We start from the raw sequence: 22883 nt of genomic DNA, 5'->3' as shown, positions 1-22883 counted from the left end.
GCCTCCGCATCAGCGCTAATTTCTCGAATTTGTTCGTTGTGGTCACTTCGCGAGACGTATGAGGGAGAAAGTAAGAAACACGCTGTAGTTCTTCTGTAGGTTGCGTGGGAATGGAAGGAACTGTATGACTCGATGAAAACTAAGCCTCAAGATAAATTTAATGTAGCACCAGTTATCAAACCCTCAAAACCAACCAAATATAGATAAATAAAAACATAGATTTTGAATATATGAGGGTTGCCCAGAAAGTAATGCACCACATTTTTTTTTTTCTCAGCCGAAAACAATGCTACGAATTCTCCTGCGTGAACGCACCAAGTTTCCACCACTTCCGACAGATAGCGTAGCTGTAGGACGGTTTCAAAATGGCGTCTGTAGGTGATGTTCCCTACAAGCAACGTACCCTCATTGAACTTCTCACTGCAGAGAGAGAAACTGTGAGGAATATTCACAAACGCTTGTGCGAAGTCTATGGAGCATCTGCTATCGACTGAAGTACAATTAGTCGCTGGGCACGGAGGGTGAGGCCATCAGAAGGCGGTTCGACGGAGCTCCACGATTTGCAGCGGTCGGGGAGACCACGTACAGGTTTCGCACCTGACACGTTGCAGCGAACTGATGTCATGCGCGAGGACAGACGCATTACGACTCGAGAAGACGATGAGGACGTGACTGACATAGGGAAGCACTGGCTCCGCCACCAGGGCAAGGATTGCTACCGAAAGGGCATACACACCCTTTTTTCGCGCTGGGGGAAGGCCATAGAACGGGATGAATATTACGAGGAAAAATAGGGCGTGTAGATAAAACACCATTCTTTCGTGTGTGTAGTTATCATTATGTTCAACAAAGAATTGTTGAAGGAAATTGTGGGCAACCCTCTTACTTCATTTTTAGAAACGCTAGTTTTGTGTAAAAAGATCAGCAACCCCTGTGTAAAAAGATCAGCAACCCCAGTGATATGGTTCGCGTAAAACCGCACAGTCTGAGGAGGTATGTAAGTGAAAGCGCCTACTCGAAGACTGAGACAGTCACGTAATTTCCAGGGACTAATTTCAGTTGGCCGTCTCACATTATTTGAAACCACTCAAAACATGGAGAGGGAGTGAAAAACGTTCGTACATTTGACGTGGGCGCAGAGGCTAGGACGAAGAAACAATCGCCCGGCCAATCTGTTATTAAAACAAGTCGTCTGTACCATTACTGGCTGCCGTAGCGGCGCTAAGGCGGCGAATAGACTAGTTACGGCGCACACGCAAGCGTTTAAGCAGCCATTATTCCCGCGCTGTATATGCGAATGACGGAACATGAAGATACGCTAAAACATAGCGCGGCGGTTATATCCACTGCCATATACTTCATAGTGTTCGCATAGTATCGATTTAGAAACAGATGTACCACCGTAGCGGTTCCAGTTGACGGACAATTGCTTCCCTTCGCTCAGGTTTCGGCGCAGCGCCCTGCACCTCCCCCCCCCCCCCCCCACCCCCCCCCGCCAATCGGCAAGCGGTAGCTACCGTGCTCTCCAACATCAACACTGAGCGTGCCGAGATCGCAACACGGTCCAGCGGCAGTTGTAGAATGTTCCTAGCTCGTAAATCACACTTTTTACAAAGTCGGTGCACTTGTGACCTAAGAATATAAACTCTATATGTATGTATTTTTCCAGGTGTACCTTCAAATTGTTTATTTCACTTTTTGTACTAGATGTAGTTTAACATGCCTACTAAAACATATGAATGTAAAATAAGTAGAATGCCTGGTTAGACGTAAGCGGGGGCCTGATGGCCCTAATCTTGCCAGGTTAAATAAATCAATAAATAAATAAATAAAATTCCTCCGTTAGATCTACTGTAACGCACATTTCCTCGATTGTCCATACGCTAGATACGTTGTTCTATCTGTGTCCGTAGACATGTTATAAGGCAAAAAGGAAAGTACCAAGTCCAATCATTAAAGGCCATCGGCTTATAAAAGTTCCATTACAAACTGTGCGATAGCAATTTACAATAGTTCTCCACCTAAGATAAATATTATTTCGTCATTCTTACTTTTTAGTAAAACCTTATGGTCATTCTCTCTTGATCACAGTTCCTATTCAGTAGCGCAATCTAAACATCTGAATTACGAAGCTTAAAGGAAAAAGGCGCAAAATATCTTGCTATAACTAGTGCAAGCTGGCCTGTGAGATTAAGCCAATTGAACAAACTGACTCCTCCAAAAGAGTGCACGAGGAAGAACGTGACATTACCCATTTACAAGATCAGTTGAGCACTTCACAGCGTATCTGTGTTTAGGGATAATACTAAGGAGAGATATGAAATGGAACGCTCGCGTTAAATTAGTATTGGAGACTGCGGACGGAAGACATATTTGTTAGAACCGGTCTGCGGAAGTGTAGTGCATCTGTAAAGGAAATCGCATACAAGACGCTAGGGCGAACAATTGCAAAGTACTGTTCTAGCTTTTCGAAATCGTGTCAGGTTGGCACGACAACAGAAATCGGACGAGGTAAGAGGCGTACGGCTAGGATCTTAGCACGTCGGTATAGACGTTACAGTGTAAGTCAGGTGCTCGGGGAACATAAATGGGTAATCTTCGGAAGAAAGATGATAATTTTGTCGCGACCCCTTACTGGGTGCATTTGGAGAGCCAGTATATGAGGACATCCAGTATGGATCATCACTATAAGGCAAGTAAAGGGGCATGATGTACGTTTCATTATTTTACCCTGCAAACGCAAATGGAATGTGACAGAAAATGGCTGACACTGGTGGACTGTATGGTAACTTGCGGAGAATATACGTGAATGTAGACTTTGGAAAAGTCATCGGATTTTAGACAAGAAAATCAACAAGCTGGTTTCAGATGTGGATACCACACAATATTCGTCTATTACAACTCGTTGCCGAAGATGTAGTGTGTAATACAGGATATGTGTATGCACTGTTTGTGATTCATAAATATCCACAAGACGTTTACTTCAGTATGAGCAAATGACGTTTCACCCACTTGAGAAACGAGGCACTGACTTAACGGTCGATATATGAGTTTCAATTTCTTTTTCTTCTTAAGTAGGGCTTCAAGCAATTTCTTTCTTTCCGCTCTCCAAAACTGGCCTCATCAGCGTTAACTTCATCGCCATTAAAATAAAATGCCCTCACCTTTGTGATCTTTTTGTAACATCATCCTTTTTTAATAATAAACAACTACTGTGAAATGAACAAAGTAGTGAGGCAGTGGATAGGCTTCCCACCAAGCTTCTGGTGCCTGTTAGACAGTTCTTCCGCCCGCGACCTCGATTAGAGAAGCCGTGATAGCAGATACCGGGATCTGCGCTCCTTCCGCCACAGCAGGCGCAAGCAACGCCCTAATCTTCATACCTCTGTGATCAAGGGCGAACCCTCCGAATAGCAGCAGGGAGGACACTTCCCGCCCATCCTATTCTCCTTAAGAAAAGAAGAAAAGCTACGGGAAAGTACTGTGGGAAAGTACTGTCCTGTCCCGCCGCACAGACATACGTGTCATCGCATTACCAGTGTGACGAAAGCCAGAACATGTGACGGGTACTGACCAGCAGTGGGTATCGCCAGGGTCAAGACAGCTCAAACCTATTTCGTCGTTCACCACGTAACTCATATCAGTTAGCGAAACCAGTGCAATGTGTTGGCAGTCACATCGCCTCAGCCCCTGGGAAACCGACAACAGAGGCGGTCCCTCCCAAATACTTTCCGAACAGTTGGCGTTAACGCCCTGTGTATGTCGATAGGTTTCAATACGCCATTAAGCCTAGTTTACACGGTGACGCTGAGGTGCCAAACTCGTTTCTTGAAACCAGTGGTACAAAACTAGTTTCGTAAGGCTACACGGCCATATCAGTGGACGCTTAAGTTTCGAAATTTTATGAGTACCGAAGCACCATTTTCGACTCTCAAATGGAAGTCTCGGCAGTTACTTTGATAACGTAACAAAACACACACAACAAACGCGTCTGAATTCATGACAGAGATTCCCGCTCGGGTGCTCAGCGACAGTATTTTGGAGGTTTACTCCGGAATCTACTTCAGCCACCTAAAATTGACTTCAGCTAAATTCAAGGATGTTAATCAAATTCAGAATGCTGTAAGGAAATGAGATACACTAATACACGGTGCATTATCGTCAGTATTGAAAGTGGAAAACGCGTAGCGCTCTTTTTCGAAAGTCGAGACTTTTATTCCTCGGCCCAGTAGTATTCATATGACGTTCCAAAGTCTGCGGTTGCCAAATTTGTTCCAGATGATTTTGGCGCCGTCTATTGAGAAGTTTGTTGTATGTGATGTTTGGGCATAAAATGTTTCGCTCTGTACATGGCATATTCTCTATCTCCACCGTTAGCTGCACATAGTGTTCTTTTACTATCTTCTGCATTTGTGCAACTGTACTTTCACTGAAGTCACTCTCTTCAAGATGGCTTCACATTGACGTAACAATGCATTGGTCCAATACGACGTGTCGAAACCCACCCTGAATTTTTTGATGCAGGAAGTTGTTCTTGTAATTGTTTCCATTATCGTCCCAGAAACATCTATGCATATTGCAACTGGCCAAAAATCAATAATTTTTTCAGCTCCGCAATCCATGTCGCGTTTATGATGTTATATTACGGACTTCCATCAATTAGAGCTTCATGACGTATTTTATAACAGTTCGTGTAGCACGTTTCTTATGATAAATTTGGATAATGTATATTTTACTAACAGTGAAACAGTTTCATATTTATGCTCTGTAGTAGTCACAAAAATGCGAAGTGTTTATTGGATGATGGAAACAAACATTTCTCTTACACCAGGCAGACCTGTTAAAACAAAAATCACTTAATTCACTCACTTCACAATAATTATTACTTTTATTTAGACGGAATTCGGATGGGGTAAGAACTGGGCGTGGCCCTTGTTATTCTGTATATTGTGCTGCGTACGAGACATACTTGATCAATTCGTAAAACGTGGATATGCAAACTGACAAGGCACAAATGACTAAAATTTAACAATACTGTTCCGCTGATAGACCTGAAATAACGAAGAACTACCGGAAATTATATTGTCAGACAATTTTCTATAAAGTGCGTTACACTATTCAATTTTTTTTTCATCAAGAGGCTGAATTACACGTTCCGGGTGTAACCCGAATTATATTAAGTCTTTTCGTTGTCCTCCTAAAGACAGGGGTGTCTTTATGTCCAGACCAAGAGTCCAAGAAAACCAACGCATTATTTTCTGCAACTTGTAAGAAGACGTTCGGGCCCATAGCTAAGGAATGGCTCTTACAACTCTATAACTTTTGCTGGTCTAACAAGACGGTACCTACGCCATAGTTGAAGGCCAAGGTAGTAGCTATTCCAAAGCCAGGTAAATCAAGAGATGATGCCAAGAACTATCGTCCAGTATCGCTGTTGAGTTGCCCTTTCAAACTATATGAACGTCTTGTCTTGAATAAAATAGGACCACAACTAGAAAGCCAAATCATTCCACAACAAGCAGGTTTCAGACCGGGTAAGTCTTGCACTGGCCAGGTCATCTGCCTAACACAATACATAGGGGACGGTTTTGAGAAGGGAGAAAAAACTGGTGTGGTGTTTGTCGACTTATCAGCAGCATACGACACGATAAAGCACAAAATCCTCCTGGGAAAAATTTTCAAAATGACGGGAAACTACCATATTACTGAAGTTGTGAGAACACTCATCTCCAACAGAAGATACTATGTGGAATTTCAAGAGCAAAGAAGTCGCTGGAGGAACCAGAAGAATGGGCTCCCACAAGGTAGTGTTTAGTCCCCTCTACTTTTCAATCTGTATACAAATGACCCGTCAGTTGGACCAACGACAAGAAGTTTTATCTATGCTGATGATGTAGCCATTGCCTTTCAATCCAGATCAATCAAACAAATTGAGAGAAACCTAACAGATGCCTTAGAAGTACTAACGGAATATTACAACGGGAACCAGCTTCGACCGAATACAGCAAAGACGCAGACTTGTTTATTTCATCTGAACAGTAAGGAAGCAAACAGGGAGTTACATTTGGAATGGAGCTCAGTTAAACACTGCCGAATCCCAGTTTATCTTGGAGTCACGTTATATCGAACACTGTCTTAGAAGAAACACGTAGAAAAAACTAGAGCGAAAGTCAACACACAGAACGGTATAATCCGCAAACTTACCATCTCACACTGGGGAGCAAATTCTGAAATTCTGCGTGCATCATACCTGGCATTGTGCATTGCTCCAGCTGAATATGCATGCCCCGTACGGAGAAAATTGACACATGCCCAGAAACTAGATGCAGCACTGAATGACTCATGTCGGTTAATTACGCGATGCCTGAAGCCTACAAACCGTGATCTCCTTTATATGTGTTCTGGAATAGCCCTCCCCCCCCCCCCTCCCCACAGATCAGATGACAAACGTTGGCGATGGCCGAACGAAGCAGGCAGTGCGAAGATAGGAGACATCCCCAGTACGCACATCACCCAGCGGTGGCATGACTTAAATCCAGGAAAGATTTCATAAAAGCTGAACGTCCACTAAACGAAAGTCAATCTACATCAGGGAATCAATGTGGAAACAGAAATTGGGTAAAGGCAGCCTGAAAAGTTGTAACATTAAAGAAAAACTGGAATGGAGTGTCTGGAAGAGCCTAAATAGACTTAGGTGTCAAATGGGAAGATCAAAATCTGTTCAAGTGGGGATACGCCGAAGAAGAACCCTGCCAATGTGGAAGAAAACAAATGATGACACCCCTGTTGACCTTTCCATCCTTGCTGGCCACATGCACTTTTCAAGACCTGTGATTGGCCAACGACGCTGCAGTGGAGTGTGCTGAACACTAGAGAGATATATAAGTCTTGCTATAGACAACAATGATGACTTACGATATGTAAAGATCATGAATGTATATATGAATTTATAACTATTAGTTAGTTGTATTTGTAACCTAGTACATATAGCCTATTAATTAATTACAGATATAGCTCAGACACGATTAAATAAATAAAATCACACATTGTAGTTATCTTATAAATGGCTTCTTCACGGATTCATGCTTACTGGAACATCTTCCTTCTCCCATCGTATACTTTCACTGTGCCAGTTTTCGCTGTTATTTTTGATCCTCCTATACATACAACAACAAATTTTTACCACTAAAAGTTTTCAAAGATCTCAGGAATTACCTTAAATGAAAAAGAATTATTTCTTCTTTTAATGTGCATCACTGGAATGAGATAAACAACATTTCTTTCTGTTACAAGGGAATATGTATATAGCACTTATTTTAAAAGAAAAAACAGTCCACTTTCATGTTTAATACATTTAGATTAATTTGTGAATGGTCTTGTTTTAGGTCAAAGTGAGGTGGGAGGTGGAGAGAGCGAATGTTCTCGAATTTGTTTGTGACCTAACCTATTCTGATTTCATTCCTTTAATCAAGAAATGTTAATACAAGGAATGGATTAGCTCCTGACACACTGCAAGTCAAATGGAGAAAGCATTTTTTATTGTTTCCAGCCAATCTGCTACATAAAGCAAAGTGTATGTATGTGTGTATTTCCAGGATGAATTTCTACCAAATCTAGCACAGAGACGTCAGACTTCACGAGTGTCAGCACTGTTGTGTTGTAAACTCCTAGCTCCGGCAGGAGCAGGCATACAGGAAAAACATATTTTCCCAGCCCCTGGCATATTGGCTATCATGAGAGGCAAATTGTGTGAAAACAGTATTGGCCTACCAGATCAACCAGCTTTGCTGGGCAGCCTACATATCAGGGCCAAAAAACCGTTTTCTGGGCCCTAAGATGTAGGCTGCCCTGCATTACAGGTGCATCGTGTTGAATTAGCATCGACCTGTTTTGCATGGCGGCCTGCACGTCAGGAACAGATAAATGATATTGAAGCTCCTGATGTGTAGCCTGCCCTGCATGACAGGTATGTTGTAGGTCTAGTATCAGTCTGCTTTACTGAACTGTGCCGGCCGGGGTGGCCGAGCGGTTCTCGGCGCTACAGTCTGGAACCGCGCGACCGCTACGGTCGCAAGTTCCAATCCTGCCTCGGGCATGGATGTGTGTGATGTCCTTAGGTTAGTTAGGTTTAAGTAGTTCTAAGTTCTAGGGGACTGATGACCTTAGAAGTTAAGTCCCATAGTGCTCAGAGCCATTTGAACCATTTACTGAACTGTGTTGTAGGGGCTGCACGTGGTGACAAGCATGGCTGTGGGCAGGTTGAGATAGATAGAGGGGGGGATGGACAGAGTGAGAGGCAAGAGGAAATGGACAAACAGAGGTGAGGAGTGGGAGGTGCACGTGGCAGGTGGAAGGTGAAGAGGGGTAGTGGGCAGGTAGAAAAGAAGAGGGGGAGGTGGAGATAGAATAGCGGAAAGGGAGGAGGATATGGTCAGAGGAAAGGGGGAGGAAGATGTGGTAAGATAGAGGTGGTGGAGGAAATGGACAAAGAGAGAGGGAGGAGGAGATTAAGGGACAGGCAGAGAGGATGAGTTGGACAGACAGAGGAGGCAGAGGTGGACACAGAGAGGGGGAGGAGGAGGTGACGTGTGTCGAACGCACATGTGGGCTGAACTGCGGGGAAATCGCTAATACATAAATAAAAATAGCTTTGAGCCCACAGTATTTCAGTCGAAAACCCTTGTACGAAGTATTCTGATTTCTCCAGAATACTTTATCTACATTTCAGTTGATTCTGTACAGAGTTTGTTTTTTCCATCTCTTATCAGATAAGTCGCCATAACATTATAAAAGAAAAAAGAAATGGTCAACGTATGAAATTTCGTGGGAGGTGTAGTTCTGCCTAAGAAAGTAAACTATATAACAAAATACGAAATTTTACAGCGCGTTTTCAGTTCTCTGTCCTTTCTCACATCGACTTAGCTTTAATTGTGGGGGAGTCGATGCCGATGGCATTTACTTCTGTGTGAATGATCGACACTTCAAAAGCATTTGTTCATACACTTTCTGCATACGCTGTAGTGCTGCTGCCATTAAAATACCATATTTGTAGCAGCCTGGATGCAATGACATCTACATTTCTCTCATTACCATTCCTGCACAATGTTGGATCAGTGCTTCGCGCCTGGATTCCGGAGCGAGGTGAGTGTCAAGTACGTCAAACGGGAATTAAGAGATCTCCGACGCAGGGGGGCAGAAGAAGTTGAGGAGCAGCAGGAGGCGTGGAAAGCTCGATCAAAACTGCATCGAATCGATTGCGGACGGCCATCATGGCATCTGGCACGCCGCTCGGCCACGGTGATTACCCACAGTGCTGCGCGCCACAAAAAAGAGCCGACGATGGCCCGATGCGCCGTGGTACTGCGCACAGGTGAGACAGGGCCGGCGCGCATGCGCACAGCAGAGCGGATGCCCGGCCGTAATTGTTAAGACAAACAGTGGCCGGACAGCCGAGCAGCGCTGCGGCTTTTTGTCGACCGCGCCGCGGGTCGACGCGCCTCGCTATCCACTATCGATAATGACGCCCGTGGCGAGGTGCAGCCATCACAGGCGCGCCGCGGCTGTTACACTTTGCCGATAATTTAAAATAATCTCCTCGTGCTCCTTTTTTCCGCGCGCCGTGCTGATGGCGAGGCGAAACTTGTTTGCTTTTAACGGCGAACGAGCGGTGAGATCCGCGTGCTCGATGCGCGCGCCGCTTCCTATCGTAATTTATTCGGGGCCCGACGGGACGCGAAGAGACGTGGTGGGATGGTTTGAAGAGGAGAGGGAACTGCACAGCCCGGCACAGCGGGAATCGGCTTTCCTCTTTCGTGGTCGCTACCTACTGAGTACCCTGTGCTACTTCTGTACTAAGTGGAGCTCTATTAAGAAAACGACCGGAAACTCCTAAGGCAACAAGCTAGCGCAAAAGTGGTCTGCGTTTTCGATCATTTTTAGTTTGTTTTATACAGGTTTCATGAAACTGTGTGTTCAGAAATAGAACGATACTGTAATTTGGCCTGCTTCACAAGAGAGGAGCCAGGTAATATAGGTAATATATGTATGGACTCAATAACGGAAAAGACAATACTAAAATTACGACCAACTGTACGGAAACACGAGTGGACTTCTAAATGGAGGTTGCACGTTATTATCATGGTAGGTCAATTAAGTTTCAGTGAACGCTGCACTACAATTCAGAGTGACACAGATACATGACACTGTTCTTCAACATAGTCACGAAGTTTCGGGAAAAAAAAAATGGTTGGAACGTTGTACCAACTGGTCAATTCTGTAGGATGAAAATCCACACCATAATCACGGAGCAATTCGAGAACAGTTGTGTGAACGTCTCATAGCTGGAAAATGTCCCCCCCTCCTCCCCCCCCCCCCCCCCAAGTCGGCCGATAAGATGGGAGTGACAAAGTGCAAGAGCTGGATTTTGCTGTTAGCATCAGCCACGTTTGTGCGGCCTTGATCAAGGTTTCCTTGCTACTCTCAAAAATGTATACCTAGGCATGTCTCTCCTCGCCATTTAAGATTTGTGAGGTGACAAAAAGAATAGGTAAATATGTACTTGAGAGCAAAATTAAGCTGTCTGAAGGCTGAGTTTTTCCTGTAATGTTAATGTGGTAGGAGCCATATTTGAGTCAATTATTGTTTGGACAAAGTTTTTTGCCATCTTGGCAAAATGATGTAAATGTAATTTTTACGCAATTTAGAGGGACTGTGAAAGGACCTGTTAAATGTCTCATATTAAAGGAATTTGTGTGCTTATTCCAAAACTGGTGTTAGTTTTTTGAATCTGTAATATTACCAAAGTTGTTTAGAATTTAATATTACGATTAAAATTTTATTTGCATTAATTCATGTTATGTGTTTGGGTTACAGTTGTATGTGTAAAGCATTAGTTGAATGAACGTTACTTCTGAAAACAATCGTTTAATGTAATTACAGTATTGCTTCATATTTCATTACTACGTGACACAGTTTTGCAATTAACCTAATGTGTATGTCCCCTATGAAATTAGAATGATCTGTGACTAGTATCGTTCGTCAGTTCAAGGTAGCAAAGTATGACGTGATGAATTAAACTGGTTTCAGCATTCGAAATGGAGCTTTCTTACAGGGATCTTAAAATACAATATCAGAAGGACTCTTACGGTATCTATTGAATCAACAATGTTGTGGTGATATTATAAACATGTCTTATAAAAAGAAAATGGAATATAAGCAATGTCAATTTAGTTTAGGTTCTAAGAGCCTGTCGTTAGGTGTCTGCGATCGACTTTATACCAATAATCGATAGTACATTATGAAGCGACTGTGCGTTCTCGTTTAGGCCAGGTGTGAGCAGAGCGCGCTACTGACCAGACGGAGGCGGCGGTGCCGAAGTAGTAGAGGAGCAGGAAGACGACGGCGCAGTTGGCGTTGGCCAGCCCGTCGCGCGTCATGAGCAGCGCGTGGGCGGCGCTGCAGGCGACGGCGCGCCGCCCCGCCGCCGCCCGCACCGCCCAGCCGACAGCGCACAGGTTGTGCGACAGCGCCAGGAAGGCGACGGCCGGCGGCGAGCGCGCCGACGCCGCCCCCGAGGAGCCGGCGCCGCCCCCGCCCTGCCGGCCGCGGCCGCCGCCCCCACCGCCCACCAGCGTCAGCGCCGCCCCCAGCGACGCGGCGAAGCCCACCGCCGCCCAGCCGGTGGCCCACGCCTCGGCCAGCCGCTTCTCGGCCGCCGCCCACGCCACGTCCGCGTCGCACGCCGGCTGGCAGCGCGACGGCACGCCGGGAGGGCCCTGCAACACGACCGAGGGGTTTAGACATCACAGTGGCGGCTCACAAAGGGCGAACTACAGGAGATCTTGGAGCAGGACTTACACGAAAGACAATGATAAACTTTTAGTTAGAGTTAAATACACTACTCGCCATTAAAATTGCTACACCAAGAAGAAATGCAGATGATAAACGAGTATTCATTGGACAAATATATTATACTAGAACTGACATGTGATTACATTTTCACACAATTTGGATGCAGAGATCCTGAGTAATCAATACCGAACAACCACCTCTGGCCGTAACAACGGCCTTGATACGCCTGGGCATTGAGTCAAACAGAGCTTGGATGGCGTGTACAGGTACAGTTGCCCATCCAGCTTCAACACGATACCACAGTTCATCAAGAGCAGTGACTGGCGTATTGTAACGAGCCTGTTGCTCGGCCACTATTGACCAGACGTTTTGAATTAGTGAGAGATCTGGAGAATGTGCTGGGCAGGGCAGCAGTCGAACATTTTCTGTATCCAGAAAGGCCCGTACAGGACCTGCAACATGCGGTCGTGCATTATCCTGCTCAAATGTAGGGTGTCGCAGGGATCAAATGAAGGGTAGTGCCACGGGTCGTAACACATCTGAAAAGTAACGTCTACTGTTCAAAGTGCCGTCAATGTGAACAAGAGGTGACCGAGACGTGTAACCAATGGCTCCCCATACCATCACGCCAGGTGATACGCCCGTATGGCGATGACGAATACACGCTTCCAATGTGCGTTCACCGCGATGTCGCCAAACACGGATGCGAACACCATGATGCTGTAAAGAGAACCTGGATTCATCCGAATAAATGACGCTCTACCATTCGTATACCCAGGTTCGTCGTTGAGTACACCATCGCAGGCGCTCCTGTCTGTGATGCAGCGTCAAGGGTAACCGCAGCCATGGCCTCCGACCTGGTGGCCCATGCTGCTGCAAACATCGTCGAACTGTTTGTGCAGATGGTTGTTGTCTTGCAAACGTCCCCATCTGTTGACTCAGGGATCGAGACGTGGCTGCACGATCCATTACAGCCGTGCGGATAAGATGCCTGTCATCTCGACTGCTAGTGATACGAGGCCGTTGGGATCGAGCACGCCGTTCCGTATTACCCTCATGAACCCATCGACTCCCTATTCTGCTAACAGTCATTGGATCTCGACCAACGCGAGCAGCAATGTCGCGATACGATAACCCGCAATCGCGATAGGCTACAATCCGACCTTTAACAAAGTCGGAAACGTGATGGGACGCATTTCTCCTCCTTACACGAGGCATCACAACAACGTTTCACCAGGCAACGCCGGTCAACTGCTGTTCGTGTATGAGAAATCGGTTGGAAACTTTCCTCATGTCAGCAGGCTGTAGGCGTCGCCACCGGCGCCAACCTTGTGTGAATGCTCTGAAAAGCTAATCATTTGCAAATCACAGCATCTTCTTCCTGTCGGTTAAATTTCGCGTTTGTAGCACATCTTCATGGCGTAGCAATTTTAATGGCCAGTAGTGTATTTAATCTGCTGTTTGTTTGCATTCGTCCTACACACTGAAATCCCAGCGCCACAGCACCCTGGCACGCCACAGCAGGAGCCCAAACAAAACGGCGCAGTTCACTGATAAGGTGGTTTATCTTACCACAATCTACACTGAAGCGCCAAAGTAACTGGTATAGGTAGGCAGATTCAAATACAGAGATATGTGTAACAGGCAGAAGACGGCGCTACGGTTGTCAACGCCTATATTAGACAACGAGTATTTGGCGCAGATGTTAGATTGACTGCTAGAATGGCAGGTTATCAAGCTTTAAGTGAGTTTGAACGCCGGCCCGCGTGGCCGAGCGGTTCTAGGCGCTTCAGTCTGGAACCGCGCGACCGCTACGGTCGCAGGTTCGAATCCTGCCTCGGGCATGGATGTGTGTGATGTCCTTAGGTTAGTTAGGTTTAAGTAGTTGTAAGTTCTAGGGGACTGTTGACCTCAGATGTTAAGCCCCATAGTGCTCAGAGCCATTTGAACTATTTGATTTGAGTTTGAACGTGGTGTTAGTCGGCGCACTAGCGATGGGACACAGGATCTCAGAGGTAGCGGTGAATTGGGAATTTACTCGTACGACCATATCTCGAGTGTACTATGAATATCAGGAACCCGGTAAAACATCAAATCTCCGACGTCGCTGCGGCTGGAAAAAGATCCTGCAAGAACGGGACCACGGAAACAACGACGACTGAAGAGAATCGTTCAGAAGTGTAATCCTTCCGCAAATTGCTGCACATTTCGATGCTGGGCCATCAAAAAGTTTCAGCGTGCGAACCATTCCACGAAACATAATCGATATGCGCTTTAGGAGCCGAAGACCCACTCGTGCACTCTTGATGACTCCACGACACAGAGGTTTACACGTCACCAGGGCCCGTCAACACCGACATTCGAGTGTTTATGACTGGAAACATGTTGCCTGGTCGGACGAGTCTGTTTTCAAATTGTGTCTAGCGGATGAACGTGTACCGGTATCGAGACAGCCTAATGAATCCATGGACGTTGCATGTCAGGAGGGGACTGTTTAAGCTGGTGGGGGCTCTGTATTGGAGTCGGAGGTATGCAGTTGGAGTAATGTGGGACCCCTGATACGTCTAGATACGACTCTGACAGGTGACACGTGCGGAAGCATCCTGTCTGATCACTTGCATCCATTAATGTCCATTGTGCATTCCGACAGACTTGGGCAATTCCAGCAGGACAATGCGACACCCTACACGCCCAGAATTGCTATAGCGTGGCTCCAGGAACACTCTTCTGAATTTAAACACTTCCCATCTCCACGAAACTCCCCAGACATGAATATTATTGAGCATATCTTGAATGTATTACAACGTGCTTTTCATAAGCAATCTCCACCCACTCGTACTCTTGCGGATTTATGGACAGCCCTGCAGGATTCATGGCGTCAGCTTCCTTCTGGATGTTTCAGATGTTAGTCGAGTACATGCTACGTCGTGTCTTGCGGCACTTCTGCGTGCTCGCGGGGGGCCTACACGATATTACGCAGTTGTACCAGTTTCTTTGGCTCTTCAGTGTAGCTTACTTCTTTAGCCGTCTGGATTAGCTTGACAAAAACGTAAAGAGCAAGCTGTTTGACGTAATGTTAATAAGACTGTCATTCGGCGTTTTACAACAGCGCCCTCTCCAGTACCCAACATTTCTCCTCTTTTCATTCTTCACACAAACATGATTCGACACCTGTAAGTCATCTTCCGAAGATCTTATTTTATTTCTGTACAATATGTCGACACATGTTTGTATAAGGAACAAAAAAACCGAAAAACATTGTCTTTTGGTTTCCTCGAAATACACAATTTAAAAAACAGAAAAAAGGAACATCCTGTGACTCTATATATTTCTCAACTGATTTGCTCCATCTGTTTGTATGGATCCACCATCTCTAACTCAGAGATAAACACATTTTGCGTCGCAGAGGTCGATAGTATGCACAATGGATTGTCAAGCGCAGCGAGCGCTAAGTGAGTGTAGGTGACAGCAGTCCGGGCGTAGCCGTCGGTGAGTGCGCTTATCGCGGTTGTAATGGCGCGAAAAGTATCCCGTGATATATCGGATGAGACTGCCCCACCGTCACCGCTTCACTCTCAGTAAAACATAACACCAAATCGTGACAAGTAGTGTTATTGACGAAAGTTCAAAAAAGTTTATGGAGCGTGAAAGTCCGCGTTCGCGTCAACCGCGCCGGCCACACCTTGGTTTGCAATGAGGATTGTGTGTGCTAATTCTTGCTACAGCGTGTGACGACATATCAAAGTACTGACCCGTGTCGAGATTAACCGTAACTAGGAGTGTAAGACGAAAGTAGTGTCTGCCTCACATTGTCTCTAACCACAATATATCGCTCAAATAGTGTAAAATATCTTGATGTTGATTACTGCAAAAACCCCTCTCGATTGTGTTTGGCATTGTTGAGCAGCATCATTCTGAATGAAAACAGCTCACAAAACAGCTAAACCCAATCATCACTATTCTGTTAGGTAACGGTTACATAAAAATAGGAACTTGGCTGCTGTTCGGTATACAACCGACGAAATGTTATCGGCAGTGTTTCGTTTTCTGTCGCAGCAATTCATTAAGTCATTTGAAGCCCCCTATTCCGAATGTTTATCGAAATGAGCATACTTAACGTACATTGTTATTTATTTCATGTACTATCCTACACATTGTCAGGTCTACACATGTACAACAGTCAGTAAACACTACTACACGTTCACCTCCAAGCATTCTCGTACACATCGCATTTCACCTGTTGTGCAGTTCACAACAAATGTTCGAATATCCTACCGTAAATTTCAGTGCCCCCCCCCCCCCCCCCCCATGAACCATGGACCTTGCCGTTGGTGGGGAGGCTTGGGTGCCTCAGCGATACAGATAGCCATACCGTGGGTGCAACCACAACGGAGGGGTATCTGTTGAGAGGCCAGACAAACGTGTGGTTCCTGAAGAGGGGCAGCAGCCTTTTCAGTAGTTGCAGGGGCAACAGTCTGGATGATTGACTGATCTGGCCTTGTAACACTAACCAAAACGGCCTTGCTGTGCTGGTACTGCGAACGGCTGAAAGCAAGGGGAAACTACAGCCGTAATTTTTCCCGAGGGCATGCAGCTTTACTGTATGGTTAAATGATGATGACGTCCTCTTGGGTAAAATATTCCGGAGGCAAAATAGTCCCCCATTCAGATCTCCGGGCGGGGAATACTCAGGAGCACGTCGTTATCGGGAGAAAGAAAAATGGCGTTCTACGGATCGAAGCGTGGAATGTCAGATACCTTAATCGAGCAGGTAGGTTAGAAAATTTAAAAAGGGAAATGGGTAGGTTAAAGTTAGATATAATAGGAATTAGTGAAGTTCGGTGGCAGGAGGAACAAGACTTTTGGTCAGGCGAATACAGGGTTATAAATACAAAATCAAATAGGGGTAATGCAAGAGTCGAATTAATCATGAATAAAAAAAATAGGAGTGCGGGTAAGCTACTACAAACAGCATAGTGAACGCATTATTGTGGCCAAGATACACACGAAGCCCACGCCTACTACAGTAGTACAAGTTTACATGCCAATTAGCTCTGCAGATGACGAAGAAATTGGAGAAATGTATGATGAAATAAAAGAAATTATTCAGATAGTGGAGGGAGACGAAAATTTAATAGTCATGGATGACTGAAATTCGGTAGTAAGAAAAGGGAGAGAAGGAAACGTAGAAGGTAAATACGTATTGGGGCTAAGAAATGAAAGAGGAAGCCGCCTGATAGAATTTTGCACAGAGCTTAACTTAATCATAGCTAACACTTGGTTCAAGAATCATAAAAGAAGGTTGTATGCATGGAAGAAGCCTGGAGATACTGACAGGTTTAAGATAGATTATATAATGGTAAGACAGAGATTTAGGAACCAGGTTTTAAATTGTAAGACATTTCCAGGAGCAGATGTGGACTCTGACCACAATCTATTGGTTATGAACTGTAGGTTAAAACTGAAGAAACCGCAAAAAGATGGGAATTTAAGGAGATGGGACCTGGATAAACTGAAAGAACCAGAGGTTGTACAGAGTTTCAGGGAGAGCATAAGGGAACAATTGGCAGGAATGGGGGAAAGAAATACAGTAGAAGAAGAATGGGTAGCTTTGAGAGATGAAGTAGTGAAGGCAGCAGAGGATCTAGTAGGTAAAAAGACGAGGGCTAGTAGAAATCCTTGGGTAACAGAAGAAATATTGAATTTAATTGATGAAAGGAGAAAATATAAAAATGCAGTAAATGAAGCAGGCAAAAAGGAATACAAACGTCTCAAAAATGAGATCGACAGGAAGTGCAAAATGGCTAAGCAGAGATGGCTAGAGGACAAATGTAAGGATGTAGAGGCTTATCTGACTAGGGGTAAGATAGATACTGCCTACAGGAAAATTAAAGAGACCTTTGGAGAAAAGAGAACCACTTGTATGAATATCAAGAGCTCAGATAGAAACCCAGGTCTAAGCAAAGAAGGGAAAGCAGAAAGGTGGAAGGAGTATATACAGAGTCTATACAAGGGCAATGTATTTAAGGACAATATTATGGAAATGGGAGAGGATGTAGATGAAGATGAAATGGGAGATACGATACTGCGTGAAGAGTTTGACAGAGCACTGAAAGACCTGACTCGAAACAAGGCCCCGGGAGTAGTAATAATTCCAATCCCAAAGAAAGCAGGTGTTGACAGATCTGAAAATTACCGGACTATCAGTTTAATAAGTCACGGATGCAAAATACTAACGGGAAAAACTGGTAGAAGCCGACCTCGGGGAAGATCAGTTTGGATTCCGTAGAAATGTTGGAACACGTGAGGCAATACTGACCCTACGACCTATCTTAGAAGCTAGATTAAGGAAAGGCAAACCTACGTTTCTAGCATTTGTAGACTTAGAGAAAGATTTTGACAATGTTGACTGGAATACTCTCTTTCAAATTCAGAAGGTGGCAGGGGTAAAATACAGGGAGCGAAAGGCTATTTACAATTTGTACAGAAACCAGATGGCAGTTATAAGAGTCGAGGGACATGAAAGGGAAGCAGTGGTTGGGAAGGGAGTGAGACAGGGTTGCAGTCTATCCCCGATGTTATTCAATCTGTATATTGAGCAAGCAGTGAAGGAAACAAAAGAAAAATTCGGAGTAGGTATTAAAATCCATGGAAAAGAAATAAAAACTTTGAGGTTCGCCGATGACATTGTAATTCTGTCAGAGACAGCAAAGGACTTGGAAGAGCAGTTGAACGGAATGGACAGTGTCTTGAAAGGAGGGTATAAGATGAACATCAACAAAAGCAAAACGAGGATAATGGAATGTAGTCGAATTAAGTCTGGTGATGCTGAGGGAATTAGATTAGGAAATGAGGCACTTAAAGTAGTAAAGGAGTTTTGCTATTTGGGGAGCAAAATAACTGATGATGGTCGAAGTAGAGAGGATATAAAATGTAGACTGGCAATGGGAAGGAAAGCATTTCTGAAGAAGAGAAATTTGTTAATATCAAGTATAGATTTAAGTGTCAGGAAGTCGTTTCTGAAAGTATTTGTATGGAGCGTAGCCATGTATGGAAGTGAAACATGGACGGTAACTAGTTTGGACAAGAAGAGAACAGATGCTTTCGAAATGTGGTGCTACAGAAGAATGCTGAAGATTAGATGGGTAGATCATATAACTAATGAGGAGGAATGGAATAGGATTGGGGAGAAGAGGCGTTTGTGGCACAACTTGACTAGAAGAAGGAATCGGTTGGTAGGACATGTTCTGAGACATCAAGGGATCACCAATTTAGTACTGGAGGGCAGCGTGGAGGGTAAAAATTGTAGAGGGAGACCAAGAGATGAATACACTAAACAAATTCAGAAGGATGTAGGTTGCAGTAGGTACTGGGAGATGAAGAAGCTTGCACAGGATGGAGTATCATGGAGAGCTGCATCAAACGAGTCTCAGGACTGAAGACCACAACAACAACAACAACAATTTCAGTGCGTTCGTGTGCTTGTGTGAGTGCCTGTGAAAGTTCTCTGATGGGGTCAGCAACGTCCATGATGCAACCAAGAAGTTCATCTCGCATGTTCACCTTTCATATGTCGTAGTTTAATGGCACGAAGACACCCCTAGCAAAGAGGCTGAAAGCAACCAGCTAGGTTTCGCCAGATAAAACGTCAAAGGGATTGAGTGGGCAAAACATATATCTGCGCACCATTAGCCCAAAAATAAACGTACATTTAATGTGTTCTACTTCGGAAACCATTCGGGAGCAGAATATAAGTCAATACGAAGTGTCTTGCTTAAACTGATCGTTCTTCTCATATTCCTGAATACTGACCATTTCTCCTGGAACACGCGGTATGTCACATTTCAGTAAATGCTCCCTGGCCTGCACCTGTCTGCAGTCACATACATCTCGTCTTGTACATACCCTCTGTCATCATCTTCCTGCATCAGTCATTTCTTGCACCTTAGCAATTGGGTCTGTAACAGGGACGTGATTGCTACGTTTGGATGTCTCCCATACTATCTTCCATTCCTCGTTTGCGTCCAAATTCTCTGGCGTTTAATAAGTCTTCGATATAGATAACTTAAGTTTGAGGTGGTTTGTGGCTATGAGAACCTCACATTTTCAAATATTGTACGCCTTCATGAGCTCCTGTATCACTTACAAAGGAAACTCTCCATGGCAACCTCCCCCCTCCCCCCCCCCTCAGATTTAGTGGTAACAGGGCCCAGTGCACAGCCCGACAAAAACTGAACACAGATCAAGCATGAAAAGAGGAAGGTGTATTGAACAGTGAAAGAAAAAAAAAAAGCAAAACAGAAACACAACGGTTGAAGTACAAAAACTGCAATAGAGAGAAGGCTAAAAGAGCAATGGCGTTGTGGTCAAGTGGTCACAGTGTTGGACTGTCAAGCGGGCGAGCGGTGTTCAAACCTCCCTCCTGCGGAAAACTATTTTTCTTTTTCGCTGCCCGATGTCACCAAATTTGTGTCTGTGTCGTGGTTCAAAATGGTTCAAATGGCTCTGAGCACTATGGGACTCAACTGCTGAGGTCATTAGTCCCCTAGAACTTAGAACTAGTTAAACCTAACTAACCTAAGGACATCACAAACATCCATGCCCGAGGCAGGATTCGAACCTGCGACCGTAGCTGTGTCGTGGTGTAACCGTCCGTTTGCAACAGCGAGGTGTAAGGAAGGGACCTATAATGACAGTTGATTCCGCACAACTACTCTATTAGCAGCCGAAAGAAAGTGGGTTTCGAATGGGAACAGCAAACGTATGATATCAAGGCGATAAGTCAACCGAATTCTGCACCGGAAAACACGTCTGGTGTGTCGTACACTGTATTTGTGACAGTATGTGTGTCGTATGATAGGAATCTCGTACCAAAGCACCTAATTGTACGCCTGGTGAGTGAGTGGGATATGCCTTCTTGCCCGATTTAGGTGTTCGTATGAAAGTGAATGTGTTTAGTCCCAAAGAAATAATGTAAACATACTAGTTTGTCACACAACCTGCAACAAATAAACGCAACAGTTTCACAGCCACACAGTTTCTGTGTGCTGTCTCAAAATATGTTTTTAACGTTTTTGAAGTCTCGACTCTAGAATTCCTTTGTTGTAACATAGTTCACACCCGTTTATTTGTTTTTTTTTTTTTTTCATTTCTGTGAGACGTCTATGTGCTGTCTCGCCTGCTCTCACTATTTATGACGTTTACTTGCGACGGTAACGTATTCTTACCAAGTGACTTATATTCTATAACCAGTATATAGTATGACAACTGCCAAGACTACAGAAAGAGGACAAACAATTCAATGACCAAACGAAGAGTTCGTAGTGTTGTGGAAAAACTACATGGCACGAGGGAATTTCGTACTCAGCTCGCCTGCTCCATAGTCCAACACCGTACCCACTTAACCACGACGCCATGGCTATTCATTTGCGCACAATATTACACGTTTCGACCGTTCACAGTTTCTATTTTACTTCTTTTTTTTTTCACGGTCCAGTACACCTTCTTCCTGCTTTCATCTTGATCTGTGTTCAGTTTTTGACGGGCTACCCAATGGGCTATCTTAGCACTAAATCTGAGGGGGCTGTGATGCGGAGTTTCTTCTGTTAGTTGCCAGTAAGCCTTCAAAAAGTCAGATATGCAGTGCAGGTTAAGCGCTGCTACCAACGTGTGTCTAATTTAGTTGGTGTTGAGCGTAGCTGAAGCCACCTGTTGCCTCAGGAACGACAGCCACGACGATGAGATGTAGCGATCTTGATCGATGACAAAGGTGTCACTGGAAGAATGGCGTGAGTAATGACGTGTTCGGTGGGAGCGTTGCGACTGTCCGATGCGGAACGACACCGGGCAGAACGATTGAGGAGAGGGCTGCTGCGGTGATGGATGGCGGCTGTCCGTCGCGACAGGGCGCATCTGTCGGCCCGGTGTGTGGCTGCAGACTCCCGCGTGGGAGCGGGCGGACCCGCTCCCGGCTGACAAACGACCAGCAGAGCTGAGCGAAGGCAAGCATCACGGCTCCAGCGGGTGGGGACAGTGAAGAGGAGAACGAGACAGAGCTGCGTGGCGGGCAGCCTAGGCCGCAGGGGCCGGCCCTCGGCACGGTAGCACGGCGGTGTGTGGTTGCAACAGTGTTGCTGTCAGTATTGCTGCAATGAGGCTGCAACATGCAGCAATATTTCTATGTGGCCAGGCAGTACTTCTGATGGAATAGGCGGTTTCAGGTGCGAGGGGCGTTCAATAAGTAATGCAACACATTTTTTTCTGATTGTTGTTGTTGTTGTGGTCTTCAGTCCTGAGACTGGTTTGATGCAGCTCTCCATGCTACTCTATCCTGTGCAAGCTTTTTCATCTCCCAGTACCTACTGCAACCTACACCCTTCTGAATCTGCTTAGTGGATTCATCTCTTGGTCTCCCTATACGATTTTTACCCTCCACGCTGCCCTCCAATACTAAATTGGTGATCCCTTGATGCCTCAGAACATGTCCTACCAACCGATCCCTTCTTCTGGTCAAGTTGTGCCACAAACTTCTCTTCTCCCCAATCCTATTCAATACTTCCTCATTAGTTATGTGATCTACCCATCTAATCTTCAGCATTCTTCTGTAGCACCACATTTCGAAAGCTTCTATTCTCTTCTTGTCCAAACTATTTATCGTCCATGTTTCACTTCCATACATGGCTACACTCCATACGAATACTTTCAGAAATGACTTCCTGACACTTAAATCAATACTGGATGTTAACAAATTTCTCTTCTTCAGAAACGCTTTCCTTGCTTTTTCTGATAGCAGGTTAGTTTTATTCAGGATTCCAAGATCTATATTATTCTCCACTCTTTGCGACACAAAATCCTGTTTTTCAACATAATCTCCGTTCAATGCGACGGATTTATGCCACCTTTCTGGGAGGGCTTGCACGCTCGGTGCTGGTCTACGTCAGAGCCATCGTGTTGCTGCTACAGTGACCTCCCCATCATCCGCGAAAGAACTTGCCCCCGTTCTAACAGCCGTGTACCGCAAGTCTCTAGAGGAA

At 45.0% G+C, this 22883-nt stretch overlaps 1 protein-coding gene across 1 annotated transcript in view; it reads right to left on the bottom strand.

Moving 5' to 3' along the window:
• The window catches only part of LOC124593941 (frizzled-4), a 468332-nt gene that overhangs the window by 338033 nt on the left and 107416 nt on the right, over positions 1–22883 (bottom strand). The window contains exon 2 of the mRNA XM_047132291.1: positions 11353–11774. Coding sequence (XP_046988247.1) covers positions 11353–11774 — 422 coding nt within the window. The remainder of the gene's footprint in view (positions 1–11352; positions 11775–22883) is intronic.

Source organism: Schistocerca americana, chromosome 2 (assembly GCF_021461395.2).
Source record: "Schistocerca americana isolate TAMUIC-IGC-003095 chromosome 2, iqSchAmer2.1, whole genome shotgun sequence".
Taxonomy (NCBI): Eukaryota; Metazoa; Arthropoda; class Insecta; order Orthoptera; family Acrididae; genus Schistocerca; species Schistocerca americana.
This window is presented reverse-complemented; position numbering and strand designations above follow the sequence as displayed.